Source organism: Onychomys torridus, chromosome 13 (genome assembly GCF_903995425.1).
Source record: "Onychomys torridus chromosome 13, mOncTor1.1, whole genome shotgun sequence".
Classification (NCBI taxonomy): Eukaryota; Metazoa; Chordata; class Mammalia; order Rodentia; family Cricetidae; genus Onychomys; species Onychomys torridus.
This window is the reverse complement of record NC_050455.1, coordinates 41194654-41212919: the sequence shown is the minus strand read 5'-3', so window position 1 is coordinate 41212919 and position 18266 is coordinate 41194654. Positions and strand designations below refer to the sequence as shown.

The window sequence follows — 18266 nt, the reverse complement described above, 5'->3', positions numbered from 1 at the left end:
TCAGGACCCAGAGGCTGGATGGCCCAGAGACCTACGATATAACCAAACATGACTAGAGGGGGAAAAAAAAAGAGTCCATGTAATGATGCCTAACAATATCCTGGTATACTCATAGATTGGTGCCTAGCCCAATAGTCATCAGAAAGGCTTCATCTAGCAACTGGTGGAAACAAATGCAGAGACCCATAGTCAAACATTAGGCTGATCTTGGGGAATCCTGCTGAAGAGATGGAGGAAGGATTATAAGAGCCAGAGGAACCAAGGACATCACAAGAAAATCCACAGAATCAACTAACGTGGGCTCTCAGAGACTGAGCTGACAACCAGGGAGCCTACATGGGACTGACCTAGGCCCCCTGCATATAGTTAAGAGTTGTGTAGCTTGGTCCTCTTGTGGGACTCCTAACAGAGGGAGCAGGGCCTGCCTCTGACTCTTTTGCCAGCTTTTGGGACTCTTTTTCTCTTACTGGGTCATCCTGTCCAGCCTTAATATGAGGGGAGGTGCCTAATCTTATTGCAACTTGATATGCGTGTTTGGTTGATATTTTCCGGGAGGCTTTGCCCTTTCCTGAAGGGAGAGGAAGAGGAACGGGTGGGAGGAGGTGGGGGGAGGGACTGTAAGAAGAGGAGGGAGGAGAAGCTGAGGTTGGGATGTAATATATGAGAGAAGAATAACTAAAAATAAAAACAGAAAAAAAGACAAAATTTAAAACAATTAAGTAGATCGTAAAAACTCAATAGGATATATAATCAAATGAGGCCTCTTTGGAAATGCCTTCTGATGGGTAGAAGAGATTTTAGAGGCTGTATTATAAACAAAAATGTCAATCACTTTTAGTAGGCTAGTAAAACCCATAATTAGGCCTGTGTAGGCAGAGACAGAAACCCTGGACCATCCGGGCCTCAGTGTGGTCAAAGATCGCAATGGACAAGAGATGAATAAGAAGTGGGCAGGCTGTTAGAACCCTGGAGGGTTCTACTCGGTGGTAGTCACCCCAGTGGAAATGGTTAATGTTAAGAATAAGAAAAAGAAACCAATATTGCTGTAGCATTTCCTTTTCTGCTGCTATTCTTTATTTCAAATCCCGGCTCTTCTTTGAGATACATACACGTGGCACATAAATTCGGAGTCTGGATAGTGGCACTGCAGTGAGACATCTGCTGGGTTCTCTGGTGAGGTAAAAAGCTCTCAACTGGGGGATCCACAAGGTGGCACGATTTGTGGGACACCTTAGATGTACCTTGCTCCAATTAATATCATCATGCTACTCACTATATAGAAGCCCAAAGTCAGGCTGCTGAACATACCGGGCTCACCACTTTCAGGAGTCTGAGTCAAAACCCAACCCATTGACTTCATCACAGCTTTCTTCCATGTGGCATAACGAACTTCACTTTCCTCAATGTTGATCTTAGGATCAAACTTCTCCATCTGGACGACTGACAAGTCCTTGGGGTCCAGGCTCCACACCCTAACTCCTTCTGCTGCCCCTGCTGCCATGGCGGCTCCCAGGGCAGTTGTTTCTCGCATGGAAGGTCTCATCACTGGAATGCACAGAATGTCTGCTTGCAGTTGCATAAGGATTTTGTTCTCGGTCATTCCTCCATCTACCTGCAAATGTTTCATTGGTGTTCCACTATCAGTATTCATGGCCTCTAAAATCTCTTTGGTTTGGAAACAAACAGCTTCTAACGCAGCAAATGCAATGTGGCATTTATTGGTGAACTGAGTGAGTCCACAGATGATCCCTCTTGCACTAGGGTCCCAATAAGGTGCATATAACCCTGAAAAAGCTGGAACAAAGTAGCAGCCATAAGAAGTGCCTACTTCTCTAGCTAAATTTTCAATTTCCCTTGATGCCTTAATAATTTTAATATTGTTTTTTAGCCAGCTAACAACAGCACCAGCTATACCTATGGAACCTTCCAGTGCATAATAGACAGGTTCATCTCTGCCAAGCTTGTAAGCCACTGTGGTCAGAAGGCCATGTTCAGAAGCTACACACTTTTGCCCTGTGTTGCATAGTAAGAAACAGCCTGTTCCGTATGTGTTTTTGGCTTGCCCATCCTGGAAGCATAGTTGTCCCACCAAAGCAGCAGACTGGTCCCCCAGACACCCAGATATTGGCACACCTTCCAACACGCCAGTTTTCATTAGGCCATAGATCTCAGAAGAGCTCCGGATTCTGGGAAGGATGCTCATTGGAATTTTAAAAAAATTGCAGAGCTCTTCATCCCATTGCAAAGAATGGATATTGAAAAGCATGGTCCTGCTTGCGTTAGTTACATCGGTACAGTGGACACCTCCGTTGACGCCTCCAGTCATATTCCAGATAAGCCACGTGTCAACCGTCCCAAAAAGAGCTCTTCCGTCTTCGATAGCCTTTTTTACTTTTGTTACATTGTCAATGAGCCAGCAGAGTTTCACCGCACTGAAGTAAGTGCTGATTGGGAGGCCTGTCTTGGTCTTGATAAAGTTATTGCCCTCTGAAATGCTTTTGTTGAGGGCCTCCACAGTGGACTGCGTCCTTAGGTCAAGCCACACCAACGCGTTGTAGAGAGGTTCTCCAGTTACCTTGTCCCAGACTATAGTCGTTTCTCGCTGATTGGTGACACCGATAGCTTTTATGTTGGAAATCTCAATGCTCTGCTGTCCAAGTTTCTCACATGTTTTCTCTATACAGTGGTACACAGACTGCAGGATTTCCTTTGGGTCTTCTTCTACCCATCCTTCTCTGGGCAACTCCTGATTTACTTCCACTTGATGATAATCAAGGACTTCAGCTGTTTTGGGATTGAAAACCAAAAAACGTGTTGAGCTGGTACCTTGGTCCACTGCCCCCACCAACGGCCCCAAAACCGCTTTCTTAGCGTCTGCCATGAATCCAGCTTGGGTGGCAGGTTATCGCGTCTGGTTTCCTTGGTGATGACAGTGGGCGGGGGAGGGGCAGACACGAGCCCGGAGGCGATTGGTTGAACCTCCGACTTCCTGGTGACCACCTCATCCGCGGGCCTTTCCTGCTCTCCAGATGCGTATGACCAACCTTGGATATAAAACAGGCATCTTAAACTTAATTTGTCCAAAATTTAACCTGGGATATTCCCTCAGCTGACCTGTGTTATCAACTTAGTAAACAAACTTTCTTTTAATTCACCCAGTTGCTCTGCCAGTATCCTAGCAGATTAAGTCTATTCTCTTCAGTCTCACAATCCACCAGCTCCTTGTCTAAATGACTACTGCTTACAAATTCACTCACGTCGTCTTGGTACATACAACAGTGTCCTCCTGGCTGCTCATCCCCTATCCTTCTGTTCCAAAAACGGTTTCTATTCAAGTTTTAGGATGGAAAGAGTTCCTGAAAATGAAAATAGGATCATGCCCTTCATTGTCCAAATTCTCCTCATTGGTTCCCATACATTTACAAGAAAATTCAGTGTTTTTCTGATTGTCTGGAGGGTTCTAATTAGTGAGGTTCTCGGGCATATCTTCTGCTTCATTTCCTTCTAGACCTTTTGGATATACTGGATGGCCTGTCTTTACTTCAGACCACATGTGTTCTTGCCTTAGGACATCAGCAGTTGCCTTTCTGTCTCAAAGGACCTCCTCCATCACCACACACACACACACACACACACATCTCCTCCCAAGACACATCTCTGCCCATCATGTCTGAATTAAAGTCCCAACATTTCGGCACACTTCCTTTCTGGTCTGTTTTGTTTTTCTTCAAGGAAAAGTATTTATCTACCCCCTCCAATTTCATTCCTTCAGTGAGGGCTCCAAGAGTTCATGGAGTTTGTGCGTTTCAATGGACTGCCACATTCCCAGTGGCAGACAGGGTCTGCAGCATGGTGGGTACTGAAGAAATGTGTGTCTTCTCAAGTTTAACGTTTTCGCCATTTATTTCTAGAGAATCATGTGGCACACTCTCTCAAATATTTGACATCTTTCCCCATGACATAATTAGACATATAACTCATGAATTCAGGCACAGCTGTGTGTCTGTCGCAGACGAACACACAAAGAGCCTGTCTACAGTGTCTTCTCTGCCCCTCTACTAGAGAACCAATAATCCCGTCAATAAAGGCTGCCCTCTCAGCCTGGGACCTAGAGAAAACGTTGTGGAGGAAAACTGCAGTCCAACCAAACATAAATAAACATTGTAAATAAATAAGCATTGCTGATAAATAAATGTTGCTGTGTTAAATCATTGAGATTTGGGGACTATTTCTACAGTTGTAACCTAATTTGTCCTGACTGGTATAAATACTTGGGCAACCACAGGCAAAGGGAGGGCTTGGCAGTTCCTAACAATCTGACCCATTACAAAGGTTGCTTTAGCTGGCTTTTCCTAGTAGCTTAGCACTTTATAACTTCAACATTTGATTTTTAGAAATTAAAAAATATCAAAGCACCAGGATATTTGTTTTAGCACAACCAGAGACCATTATTTTATTTTCCCATGTTTTCAGGAAAAAAAAAAAAAAAAGCATTCTGAGAGAAAGTAACTGAGTATCTTATGGATTCAAAAACTGTTTGCCAAGTATGGCATATCTGGGCTGGAGAGATGGCTTAGCAGCTAAAGTTCAGAGCACCAGCAACTCTTCCAGAGGGCCCAGGTTCAATTCCCAGCAACCATATCTGTAACTCTAATTCTAGAGGATCCACTGCCCTCTTCGGGCCTCTGTTGCTACTGCATGTGTGGTGCATAGGTATACAGAGAGACAAAACACTCATTTAAAACAAAAATGAATCTTTTAAAACAGGAGGAATTCTGTTGCTAAAAGAATAAAATTTTAAAAAAATGAGAGACTTGTAAATAATATCAATTCTCCAGACTGACTGAATCTGATGAATCTCTGGGATGAGTAATTCACACACACACACACACACACACACACACACACACACACACACACAGGTATGTGTGTATTAATATATATATTAATATATTCAAACTTTATTATGAAGTACCGACAAAGACACCACTCAATGAAATTAATGAGATTCAAAGTCTGTATCTCAATGAACTTCTGTATAGTTAGAGCAGCCAATCTGAAGCTGTGGAACTTCATGTTGGATTTTACATTTATACTACCAAATGTATTTTTATGCACTTATCCATCAGTACTCTGTAGCAGAGTTAAAACTAGAAGAACAATTACCTTATTTTTTCAAAGTACCCAACTGAGTCTAACAGCTAAAAAACAAAACAAAACAAAACAAAAAACCCACGCAGTACTCAGAGTAAAAGTCGTTTTATAACAAAGAACCATCTGGAATTGTTGTACACCACTCCATTAAAATGCACACAAACCACAAAACTTGTACAGTTGGTTCACAACACTTAATCTTGTCAGTGGAAAAATTTAAGTATATCTAGGTTAATTCTCTAAAATAAAGATACTTGATTTAGTTTCACCTGCCATCAAGTGGAAATAACTTACTCTAACATTCTCCAGGAAGTATACCTTAGATCCAGTCTTTTAGAGATAGATAAGAAAGCCATCTTAATGTAATATTAGGAGACAGGAGACTGACTGGGACCCAGCAAGAGAAGTTCTTTCATTATTACAATATAAGACAGTTGCCTCCATTATTTTACAAGAGGTAGTTCAGGGGAAAAAGAAGCAGTCTTCAAGAATCCTACAGGAAAACCAAGGTCTTGTTAAGTGGCAGAAGAACCCAGTGTTGGATGGGAAGACAGAAACTGAACGCCATGTAGATTTTCCCAAATGCTGGTAATACAATAAAAGTGTACTTCTTATATGAAAAGTCCTTTTAAAGCATTGTGCCCATGGTGCTCTCCCTTACAAGGATGGAAAAGCAGATAAAAAAAAAAAATCTTAACCTTTCATTTGAACTTGATGACAGGATTGAAGGCCTCTTAAAATGAAAATGCTTAAGGAAATTCGGGTCAGAGAGTTAGAGAAAATAATATTCATCTCATGGTGCTTGGAACGGAAAGCAGGGATCTTACACTTAGGTGCACTGTAGTCACTTTTAGCAGCAAGAAATTTATATTGACCTATCACTGTTCAAAGTGAGCTACGGAGTGAGGGTCATCAAACCAGAAGCAATAGCTGCAAGCAATGTGGTTTTCTGGCTAACCAAGGATCAGCTCTGTCCACTTGGCAGAAAGCCTTGGCCTCTTCCAGATGTGCACGAAGTGATCAAGGAGAAGCAGATGAACATCTACTACTGATGACTGATGAAGAGAACTGGTCCACTCATTCTTTGCCTTCATTTCTAGTAACACAAACACTAGTGAGGGTTTTTCTTTCCCATGAAGTAACTAATTACCAGGTAAGTTATTTTAAATCCTAGCATTACTACAAAGAAAAAATAAATTCCTTTCTGGCACTACCTTCAAAGAAAAACTTCAACAGGATTAAGTTCCTTTAATCTGCATTCACTTAATAACAGCCTCTAAAAACGTCCTCGTCAAATCCCTCTCTCTCTCATCTTTTCTTCATCCACACTCAAAAACAGCCCTTTATACCCAGATTTTTATGGCAAAGCCTTTCCAAGGTACAGATTTTGGCAACTTATGGGCATAATTTAGAATAGTCCAAACACAAATAAATTAATTACATAGAAAACCAAGGGGACAAACACACTGCTTCAGGAACATTCAGAAAAAGTAAAGTCAGGCAGATCTGATTATCAGAATAATTCTAGTAGTTCCAAAACACCAGATAATCCTGGTCAGCAAGTTTTCTGCTCAAGTAGTATATATGCATTCTCAAGAAATTGAATTATGGAGGAAGTTTGGTAGGTTCCTGCTCTTCTGATTTTTTTTAATTGACTAAGTTAGAATCAACTGTTGTTGTTTTACTTTTTCAAAATGATTCATGTTTGTGTGGACTTGTTTTTAATTAATATGTTAAACACTTGTCATTGCAGGCTTCCGTCATCTGAATATGGTCCAAACATTGCTAGGGAAAGTGAAAGAATCTTCCGTGTTTAAATCTACTTTGGTGCTTTGGGATACAAAGTGCCTGCTCATTTTCTCAGACTCTCCAGCTTCTAATTCCCAGGTAGCAACCAACAAACTGTAAGTTCTTCCCCAAGACTGTCCGCAGAACAACGTTTTCTTTCTTTGGATAAAGCTTCACGAATCCTTCCCCAAACCCACTTTACTCAAGGGAAGTGTTATTTTAGTTGGGTAAATTTATGAAGAACATATATTTTAGTACTTTTCCCCCGCTTTCTTTTGCAACTTTCTTTTTTGAGTCAAGGTCCCATTTGTCCCTAGGCTGGCCTCAGACTCCTTATGTAGTCAAGGATGTCCTTGATCTCCAGGCCCTCCTGATTCTAACTCCCCAGTGCTGGGGTTACAGGCATGTGTCACTACTCTCAGATATAATTTTTATTTCCTGTTTGGTTGCTGGATACATACACACACACATTGGTACACACACAAACATGTGGAGGAAAAATGCTTTGTAGTCATGTTAACATATGAAACTTTTGGTATTTGAGACAAAAAATAAAATTACTTACCCTCTAATATCATGTTTCTACAGTATTTCTGAGTGTTTATTTTCTCCATAGTTTTCTAGTATTCATAATTGGTATTTTCTGTAGTGGTTTTTAATATGTTACTTTCCATTAGCAGGCAACTTACCTAATATCAAGAAACACACCTGTTTTATTCATATCTGTGAAAAATATTTTTAATGTTAGCACATGAGCTGATCTGAATAAATGAATGAGTCAGATTGGGCACATCCATTTCATGTTCTTGCTAAACACAAATAGCCTTAGTCATTTATAGGGGTTTAATCCTTGGTGTATGACAACATTTAGAAAGTGGTTTAAGGGTTGAATTCTTTATTGGCAGTTTTTAAGAAGGTTTCATAATAATGATTCAAGGGAGCATAATTATGTGAAGCTCTTTTTATGCACTAGTATCAAGGTGGTTTCTGAAAAATTGAGAGACAGTGTGCCATCCTATTTGCTTTGGTAAAGCATAATCTTGGTCAATGTGTGAAGATTACTTGCCATGGCTTTTGTACATCAGCAGATACTTTGGGATCATACATCAAAAAGTGGAGAAAATCTAAGATTTTAGCCTACATGTATGTCTGTTGAATATCACAGTGCTACTGGAAAAAGACGTAGGTTCCTAATCACACACACTAATAAGAAACATATTTCTGTGCTGGTGGCAGAGTCCCAGTCCTCCATTCAGTGCAAGGAGAACCATGGTGCTCCTGAAGCTATGGTGTGTTGTTACAGAACAGAGATTCTGAGCTCAGGGAACCTCAGTCTTTCACAACAGCAGTATTTCCCCGATGTCTGCTCAGGTGGGCAATGGCATATCTTCCAAGCTACTCACCATGCAAACATCCTTAAATACATGATCTGGACAACAGAGCCATAGGACTGTTATTTGTAAGATGTACAGAAACATGACACACATAGAGAATTATCTCATGTCATGTGATGGGAAATCAAGGGGCATTATTATGTTAACTGGTCATAGATATAAAACTAAAACCCAAAATGGCCTTCAGTAGTTCACATGACTCACATATGCTATATCAGGAGGATGGGACAATGTTATGAAGACCTAGAGCCTAAAGGCCAGATGAGAAGAAAGGAGGAAGAGGGCGAATACCTCTTCTATCAACTGCTATGTCTGATGAAAAATAAGGATTGATGCAGAAAATAGAACAAGATGAGTAAATGGATAGAGGTGTGTGTCTCTCCTGTCACACTATACTGTCATTTGGAGCAAGTTAAATGATTTCTCATTCATTCATTCATTCATCCATTCATTTATTTATTTATTTATTTATTTATTTATTTATCTATCTATCTATCTATCTATCTATTTATTTATTTATTTATTTTGGTTTTTCGAGACAGGGTTTCTCTGTGTAGCTTTGCGCCTTTCCTGGATCTCGATCTGTAGCCCAGGCTGGCCTCGAACTCACAGAGATCTGCCTGCCTCTGCCTCCCAAGTGCTGGCATTACAGGCGTGTGTCATCACCGCCAGGCAACTTTCATTTATTCTTAACTAGATCAAATAAAAACCAAACAGCACTTTCATAGGCTGCCTGATCTCTGCTTAATACACAGCTACGTTATTATTTTCATAGGCCAGAGAAGGACCAAAAGGAAGAGGCCAGACGTGTCATGAATTGCAAGGGAAAGAAAGGGCAAAGAAAAGCCATTTTTCATCATTTATGTAGGGGCCTTGCAATGCCAACAAGGAAAGCATATGAATGGGGCTCATACTTGTTCTTGTATTTGTATCTATACTAAAAGTAAACAGTAGTTTTAACATTTGGAGTAAAAGAGAGTGTTAGTCATGCAGGAAGATTGTGTCTGATTTTTTAAAAAAGAAATCATAAGTTGCTATTGTTGTTTAGACTGAGGACTCTTCCCACACATCAGCCACTCCTGTACACACACACACACACAAATGTGAAGGTCCTTTTCTCAAGGAATGCTATAAAGCTCTTGGGGAATTATAAACTGTTTCATTCATCATTTGTTCATTCATTTATTCAGATTTGTCATGTCCCACAAATTCTTACTAATCAAAAATTAAGATAATTGCATAAGTTTCATTAGAAGGTAGCGGCAGTGTTCCAGCATAAGTTTCATTAGAAGGTAGCAGCAGTGTTTCAGACACTGGGAAACTCATGAACTGCACATCCCAGAGGACAGAAACTGTACTGATGTGAATGTTTGCTGTGAGGTGAAGTGGTCCAGAGAGAATGGATCCCAGCTACTTCTGTTGGGTGCTTTTCCATTTTCATCCACTGGAGAACTAAGGGATGTAGCTTGTGCAAAGATTAGATTCCAAGGACAAGTGTTCCTTTACTTCTCCAGTGCTAACCCCCCCATACTAGTTCCTTCGTCATACACTATATATGAATATACTCAATGATTTTTCTAGAATGCCGTTTGCTGTGTGCCACACTTCACATGAGTTTTGTCATTAACTTCCAGCAACAGTTCCTGGAAGTGGCATTACTAATCTCATTGTGCAGTTGTAAAAATGGCTGGAGGCATTAAAGAACTAATGCAAACCCCGGGTTGTAGAGATAGATATGGGATGTACATGCAGCATCCACATTTGCGACAGATGGATTCTTCTAGCCATTCTGCAATGTCTCAAGTGCTTCTGCTCAAAGAAATTATGAGAGCACCTGATGTAGCTGCTGAGTCTAGGAACTTGATTGTTTCTCACAATGGACACAAAGTCCCTCTTCAGCTCTCCTTCCTTTCCTAATGACAAATTTCAGTTTTCCCTACCTTTTCCCATATTTCTGAGTTCTAATATTATGAGGTCTAATTTTTTGTAAATTTTCCAAGTGTGCCCTCCTGCAGGGCTTCACACATGTCAGAGATCTTAAAAGATGCTTGTTGATCAGGCTTGTAACTTAGATGATTCCCATCTCAGTGGGCTCAGTAATGTCCAAGCACTCATTGCCTACCTACATCTTGCCTTAGGATCTCCCTTCTGTTTTTTCCTTTGGCTAAGTAAGGTCCCATCTCTATAAATTATAAGATCTGCCACATCTATACATTGGTCACTAATAAACCATGCCAATCTCATCAAACTCACTTGAACTAATAGCTCTGTTATAAGAACATTTTGGAAAATTCACCCCCCCACACACACACCAAGTTTTAATGTACATTGTAAACCAGTACTCTTAGAATTGTTCAAACTACCCTCATCTTTGCCAAGACCCATTAAAAGTATTCATTAGATTTGCAAGTGATTTTTGTCAAATTAGCACCATTATCATAACAATGGGCATGTAATAGGTGATACTCTATTACTTTGAGTGCCAGGCCATTAGAAACACCTTTGTGACAACAGATAAGAAATCAAAAGAATGTTGGGAAGAAGAAATGTCTCATTACAAGTTTAGAGAAAAATTCATGTATGATATGTAAGTTGTTCCTTGGAATCACATCAGACATTAATAATATCCAGTGATTAATCATCACTACAGTTCTCACATCTATTTAGCCATCTATATGCTTGGCTCTCTTGACTTCTGTTTCTCCTACTACCTCCTCTTCCTCTTGTTCTCCTACTTTTTCTACCTCTTCTCCTCCTGTTTTTCCTCCTCCCTCAACAGAACATGTTTGTCAGCTCCTATTCAAGTCTGCCACCACTAGTGTCCTTGAATGCAAGGACCTGACTGGTAGAAATGGATTACTTGTTGTCTGCTTGTCCTAAGAAAATGAGGCCTTATTTCCAATCCTCCTTCCTTCAGAGACTTGGTGCTCTTGTGTAAAAGACTGCAAGATACTGAGATTGTCTTCATGATCCCATGAGTTTACTCTTGACTTTGCCTCTCGATCAAATTCATCTCCAACCAAATGACCCCACTTGCAGTAGAGTCAAGGAAGGAATTTCACCTTTTATGCATGGCACTAGTAGTTCAGAGTCCTAAGTGGACTTTTAGAGAGTAAACACATTCCAGACAGAAATACTGGAGTATAGAATGTGGGACAGCATTGATGTGCTCTACACATAAATAGAAGTTTTTCTTTTTCCTACTATGTTTCTGGTCCTATTGCATTCCAAGACAGGAAGCAGTGAGAAGGCAAGAAGTAGAGCTGTAAGACTGCAAGGCCCACCCCAGTGACCCACTTCCTCTAGTAAGACTCCATCTCTGTAAGGTTCCAGAACTTCCACCATGGTGCCATCAGCTGGGAACCAAGTGATCAAGCACGTGAACTTGTAGGCGAAATTTCACACTCAAACTGCAACTGGACCTGTCTTGTGAATGAAGATTCCTAAAAATAAGCTGTCACTGAAGAGACTGAATGACTAGAACTTCAGGATGGTGGAGAGGCTGGAATGTTGCAGGTCTAGAAGATTACTTCATCTTACACTAGCTTCAGATTCTAGAACAGCCATTCCTTGACCGTGTGTGTCAGAACTAACATCCTGTGACTAACTGATCAAAACCTAATTGATGGGAATCTATTGACTTAGCAGACCCCCTGGCTTCCTCCAACCCCCCAAAATAAGAATGCCATAAGAGAGAATGTTAGGCCTGTAGAAAAGCTTCCCCCATCTTCCTGCAACCACCTCTCTGATGTACCCACCAATATATTTTAAGCTTGCCTTGATTTGTGACTTTCTTTTTTCTGGAAAACTATGAAATTTCATGAGACTGCTTCCACATCAGAACATGGAATTGGGGGTAACCTAAATCTATGATCCCAGGCCATGGTCACTCAAAATGGCTCCAGGATAAGTTACTCCTATTCTCTATAAGATGAGGGCTGTATTTGTGTGTGTGTGCTGACACTCAAGAAAATTCATACCTGCACACTTATTATTTTTTTATTATAGAGTTAGCAAGGTAGCTCAATAGGTAAACCACTTGCTGTCAAGCACGATGACCTAAGTGATACCTGGGACCCACACAGTGGAGCTGGAAATGAACCAGCTCGTGCAAGGTGTCCTCTGGCTTCTAAACAGCAGTCATAGCACACTTGCCCACACAGAAGAAAAAAAGACAAATAGACAGACAGACAGATAGACAGAAATAAAGAAAGGAAGAAAAAGGGAAGGAAGGAGAGAGAAGATGGAAGAATATAGTGAAAAAAACGAATGTAAGATGTTGTCATTATAGTCCTTTCACTAACCTCTCCATGGAACTAACTGCTGACCTGGGTTTCTCTTTTCCAATCTACTGAGCTATCCTTTCTCTCCCGGGTGTTTATAGTCTTCACAGAGCACTCTGTCATTTGGATATGCATAAATTCTGTTTCATAAATTAGCAATTAAATATAACATTTCTTGGTTGGGGCATTAATGCGATTGATGTGCATGCCTCACGGGTGGGAGCTGCTGAAGGAAGACACTGGAGTCCTTGTCTTTTTCCTTTGGCTTGAGGGCCAAGACCATGTTTGGATTTTCTAGTACGCTCTGCAATATATGCAGATTGTTGTGCATCTTGAAAATGTACAGGACCCTCAAAAACGTTCTTAAGCAAGTATTCTGTGCCAAGATGTGTTTTTGGCACTGAGGTTTCAATGGCAAGACAACGGGCCCCACTCTGAAAGCGTTCTCGTTACAAGAACTAGAAGTTGTTCTGCTGTTCGTCTGGACATTTTATTGGTCACTATCTAGCAACAACAGTACTCAGAAAAGTTCAAATAAATAATCAACGCCCACATCCTCCTTCACAGTTGTGCTGTGTTGTGGTAAAGGGAAAGCCCTATGATGTCAGTGACTTGACACGAATTTCGATCACACTCCCCACACTCTGATGTAGGTAGGATGGCTCCTCCTCTCCACCTACCACCTGAACATGCATCCTCCCAGTCAAGCAGGGAGGGTAGTGTATACTGTTTCAGTTTCCAGTTCAGTTCATTGTTATGTTCATTATATGTACATGGCTATGTCAGGCACATGGACTTAAATGGACTATTAAGGGTCCTGGGAAATGTATGATAGATAAATAAGCAGGAACACTAGTATTCTTTTCAATAATACTCAATATTAATTGAGGATTTCTTTGCAAAAAAAACATTGTTCTGAGCACTTGACACTGGCTACAACCTTGTGAGGCAAATCCTGCCGCCAATTCACTTTATGGACCCAGAAACCGAGCCCCAGAAAGGATGCGTCACCTCTTAAAGACACCACACATAATCATGGATGGGCCTGGGGTTTTTAATCTCAGGCTTTAATTCCCAAAACTTGTTTTGTTTCCACTGTGTTTTAAAAAGTAAAAGGGAACAAAAACTAAAACCCCTAGATGAAATGCCTGCCTTTTCTCGGGCCAAATTCAGGGAAACATCCTGGAGGATAATCTCTTCTTTCACGTTGGGTGACCAGAGACTCCACTCTGTCCTATCATAGCAGCTTCCCACCTCCAAATCTGTTCCCTGAGCAGCCTCTCTGTGTTCACTCCCTCTCTTCTTTCAACGAAAACACTTGTTGTTGTTTATAACGAAGTAGCCAAACATTTCAAGGAGCTCCCTTTGAAGTAACAAGCTGAAAACAACAATTAAGCTGAAGGCCATTTCTACTTAAATTTTACTGTTCTCTCTCAACAAAAAAAAAAAAAAAAGAAAGAAAGAAAAGAAAAAAAAAAAGTGTTTCCAATGGCTAGCCTGCACAGAGGCTACTGAAATACCCATGTGGCTTATGCAAAGGTGTGTTCAGTGACTCAGGAAAGTGAAGTACTCCTGGGCTTACGTTTTATGTATTGCATTCTTCCTGTCCAACTTCGACTCCTTTCAACCTTTTTTCCATGAGAACCAAGAGGCCACAGAACATTATATGTGCCTTAGTGATGGCTTAAGCAGCTGAATGACTGGAAAGCTGGACAGGAAGGGAAGCAAAGAGCCTCTATCGCCACCTGCTGGGCCCTGTTCATCTCATCCGTCTAACTGCTGGACCATCTCTGGTTCCACATTTCTGCCTCCAGCTTCTTTTGTCAGCTAACTTTAGCTTGCTGACGCTTGTCAGTGTTTCGGTTTCAATTTGGATGGAAAAATCCTGATGGAAAAGAAACAAAGACTTTAGCCTTCAGCATCAACTACTCTTTAAACCCACCCTACTTCATAAACAAGAATAATAGCTAACCACTTCTCCACAATGCTTTGTGATCGCCAAGTGTTTTCCATTAAACCTAAGTGGAAACACTTCCCAGGATGCAATTTTAAGGCAGTGACATATTATTAATCATATGCTTTGATTAGCCGAGGACAGTAAATACATGAACTGTTTAAAACCTTTTTAAAGGGCCTATCTTTATTTTACAGACAGATATTGTTGGGGACGTTAGTTTTCTGGTTTTTTCTTTTAAGAAAGGAGGTACATTTCCAACTACATATCAATTTACAATGACATTTACCACCAATTTCATATGCCTTTATACCTTACCCTTATATGGAGGGGAGACTACATTCATGGTCTAAAGTGAAGCTTTGCAAGTATTTCGTAAAGCATTTGAAAGAATAAATAATTCAATAACATGCAATATGAGTTTGAAAACTGAACACAGGCTCTCAGTATTCGGAAATTGTCTAAATGTGAAGCTTTTACTATCCTCAAACTCTTACTGAGGTAGTCAACAACAGCCATGGCTAAAGCAAATGAGCACGGTAGAGCAGAGAGAGTTTAAGGTTGAAGATGTATGATTTTTAAACACAAATCCCATGCTGTATCTCCAAAAGGAAGGGTTCCTCTTGCAGAGAAGCTGGAAAGTTCTTGAGTAGTTGATCAGTTGGAGTCAACAGAAGTCAATATCCCAGCAGAATTATTCATATCATTTGACAAAATTGACTCTAAATTTTGGCTAGAAGAAGAAATGACTAAGAAAACTCAGGAAAGCATTTAAAATAGAATCTTCTCAGAGTATATTTTAAGGATATGACCCTGTATGTACAGAGAAAAAGATTAGAGGAGAGTAGAACATTCCAGGTGGAGCCATTTATATAAAGGATAATTAAAATTATAATTGTAAACTTCACTGGATATAAAAGTTATATTCCTACTGTGTATGGTAATTAAAATCCTATGTGAATTAAGAATTAAGTATAAAAATAAAATTGTTAAAAGAAACTTAAATAACTATACAGTTTGGGGACAGAGGTTGGTAAAGCTCGGTTATCACACTCCTGAGACAGAAAACAAGGATCTACTATATTTTACTGTGTTGAATGTTGGACTGGCATGTGACCTCTAATTAGGCAATGTTTTTCACCCATAGTATGCTTACAGAGGGATTTAAGGGAGACCCAGAAGGTTCTCTTTAATCCTCCACCACACTTTACACCAGAGTTTAGAAATAGAGTGAATGATACCAAGTGGCCTGAACCTAAATGAGGACCTTCATGCTCTAGATTGTGCCTCATCCCCTCTCCTCATTCCACATCCACCGAGCTGCTTCCCTCCTCCCAGCACCTCTGCCTTGTCATAGAAGAAACTTTTAATCAGGAATTATGAACTACTGTTCACTAACAGACCACCAGGTACATACTTCCCCGGAAGTGTACTTTTTTTTTTTTTTTTTAAGATTTATTTATTTTTAAGTGCACTGGTGTTTCCCCTGCATGCATGTCTCTGTAAGGGTATTGGATTCCCTGGAACTGGAGTTACAAACAGTTGTGAGCTGCCATGTGGGTGCTGGGAATTGAACCTGGGTCCTCTGGAAGAGCAGCCAGTGCTCTTAACCCCCGAGCCATCTCTCCAGCCCCCCGGAAGTATACTTTAAGCATAACTAGAAATTCAAAATTCTCAGGCCATCACGGTCACTTTTACCCACTCATAGATATAAAAATCCCCTAGGTTTTATGTATCTCAAACTCAACGAATCCCAGCCATGCTGTGTGTCTCCCCATTGTCTTGCTAGCATTTATTCTCAATAACTATGTGTTGGGAAAACTCATAAATTGCTTATACTTAAGAAAAAAAGAGGGGTGGGTGGGGAATACTAATTCATATGCCCAACCGCCTAAAAGCAGGCACACTTGAAGGAAAATATTTTTGCCTGAATTGCTATGTTCTTTCTGCTCAGTGTATCTAGATAGTTACATTTTATGTTGTGTGTACATTTTGTTAGAACACTGGCCAAAACATTGTCTGTCATGAAGCCAAATTGAAATCTATACGCTAAATATTTATGGTTATTCCTTCAGAAAGTTGGCAGGGAAGGAAGAGATGAAAGGGTCACATTTTATGACTTCAGAAGTAAATGCAAGTCCCTTTTATAGTTCACTATCACTAAACAAACAAACAAACAAACAAATAAAGAGAGAAAGAACCAAATCTTGGCCTGGCGTTGCTGTGCCTGGGTCAATGATTTGTGTTGATTGCTTCTAAATGCTGCCCTCTTCTGGGCAGAAAGTGCCTGAGGCCTTATTAGCAAATCTGGAAATTAGGAAAGACAGAAATAAAACCAGAAAGGCAGACATACCCTTGTGGGCCTTTCCATTCATTCTCCCACACTTTTTCTGCTGTAGTAATTTTGTCAAATACTCTCCAGAAAGGAAACTGGCAAGTCATACAATTTGTCCAACTTGTGTAAGTACCTAAAGAAAGCCGGGTCCTCCGGAGACACCAAATTACAACTGATATTCCTGTTGCCAATGCTCCTCTCCTTTCTGTACACGTTTTATACTACCATTCATCCCTGGCCCTCGCTGTCCCGATTTACTGTCTTCTGCTGGTCTCACAGGTAACTGCCATACTTAGCATGCCTCCTAGTAGATGCCTCAGAACCCTTCCTGTTATCCCATTATATATGGATTTTCTTTCCTCTTTGTTAGAAGGCGTATGGATTTTGTCTCCTTCTGCATCTAAATACTCCTACAGTCTGAAAAGGTGTTTGTACTAGTAGTTGGGTAGGACTGACATTAAAAACTGATTTGAACAGACATAGTATCTTGAACCAGAGCAGATAACTTTTATTCATTACTTTTCTTGCTTCTGTGACAGAAACCATTTAAAGGAACAAGAATATATTTTGGCTCACTGTTTCTGGGAACAGCAGTTCATTACTGCAAGGAAGCATGGTGGCTGAGGCAGCTCAGTCTATAACAGTGGAGGACTTAGAGCATGGTTTGCAGCACCTTGGTGGACCAAGAACTGGAAGGAGATGTCATACCTTTAGGGCCTGACCCCAGAGACTCACTTTAGGTAGCCAGGCCACAGTCCCAAAGGTTCCCCAACCTACCAAAGCAGTGTCGCTAGCTGGAGATCATGAGTGTATGAGAGAGAGTTCAGCTTTAAGACATAACTGCAGCATTAACTCTGATAACCTGCTTTAAGATGACCTGACAGTCTAGAACATCGGTGGTCCTCGTCTCTGACCAAAATAGATTCTAGACAGCTTCCCACTGTAGTTCCCTCACAGCTATCTACTGGTCCTGTACACTAGGGTTCACTAACTAAACTGTCTTGAGTCAAGAGATGAGCACAATTGGGAGATGGCCTGGAGGACCAAAGGACTGATGTGTTAGCACCCCAGTGACAGGCACTTTCTGCTGAACTGTGTTTTAGAAAACACAGCCATGAGTTAAGTTGTCAAATGATCAGGAAGTTCTATGAAAACACCAAAGAGACCCACAAAACCAGGACAATTAAAGTGGAAACAAAACACAGCCAAGTCTGCAACCCTTGGAACAGCCCAGGTTCCTATGGGTTTCCTCTAGGGCTGTCCTGCAGTCTACCTATAAGACTGAAAGACCAATTCCAACTCACGCTGTTCTGTGAGATCCCATCATGAGTTGTTCTTTCCACCAGCATAAACTACAA

General features: G+C 40.7%; 1 protein-coding gene across 1 annotated transcript; it reads right to left on the bottom strand.

The window, feature by feature from the left end:
- Nucleotides 1-1008: 1008 nt before the first annotated feature.
- On the bottom strand, nt 1009-2918 carry LOC118595024 (glycerol kinase-like). The gene has a single exon (XM_036205286.1). The coding sequence runs from the start codon at nt 2879-2881 to the stop codon at nt 1232-1234; it is 1650 nt and encodes a 549-aa protein (XP_036061179.1). The 5' UTR covers nt 2882-2918; the 3' UTR covers nt 1009-1231.
- Nucleotides 2919-18266: the final 15348 nt, after the last annotated feature.

Excerpts from the sequence above, each read along its gene's own strand:
- LOC118595024 (XM_036205286.1), bottom strand. The coding sequence starts at position 2,881 with ATGGCAGACGCTAAGAAAGCGGTTTTGGGGCCGTTGGTGGGGGCAGTG.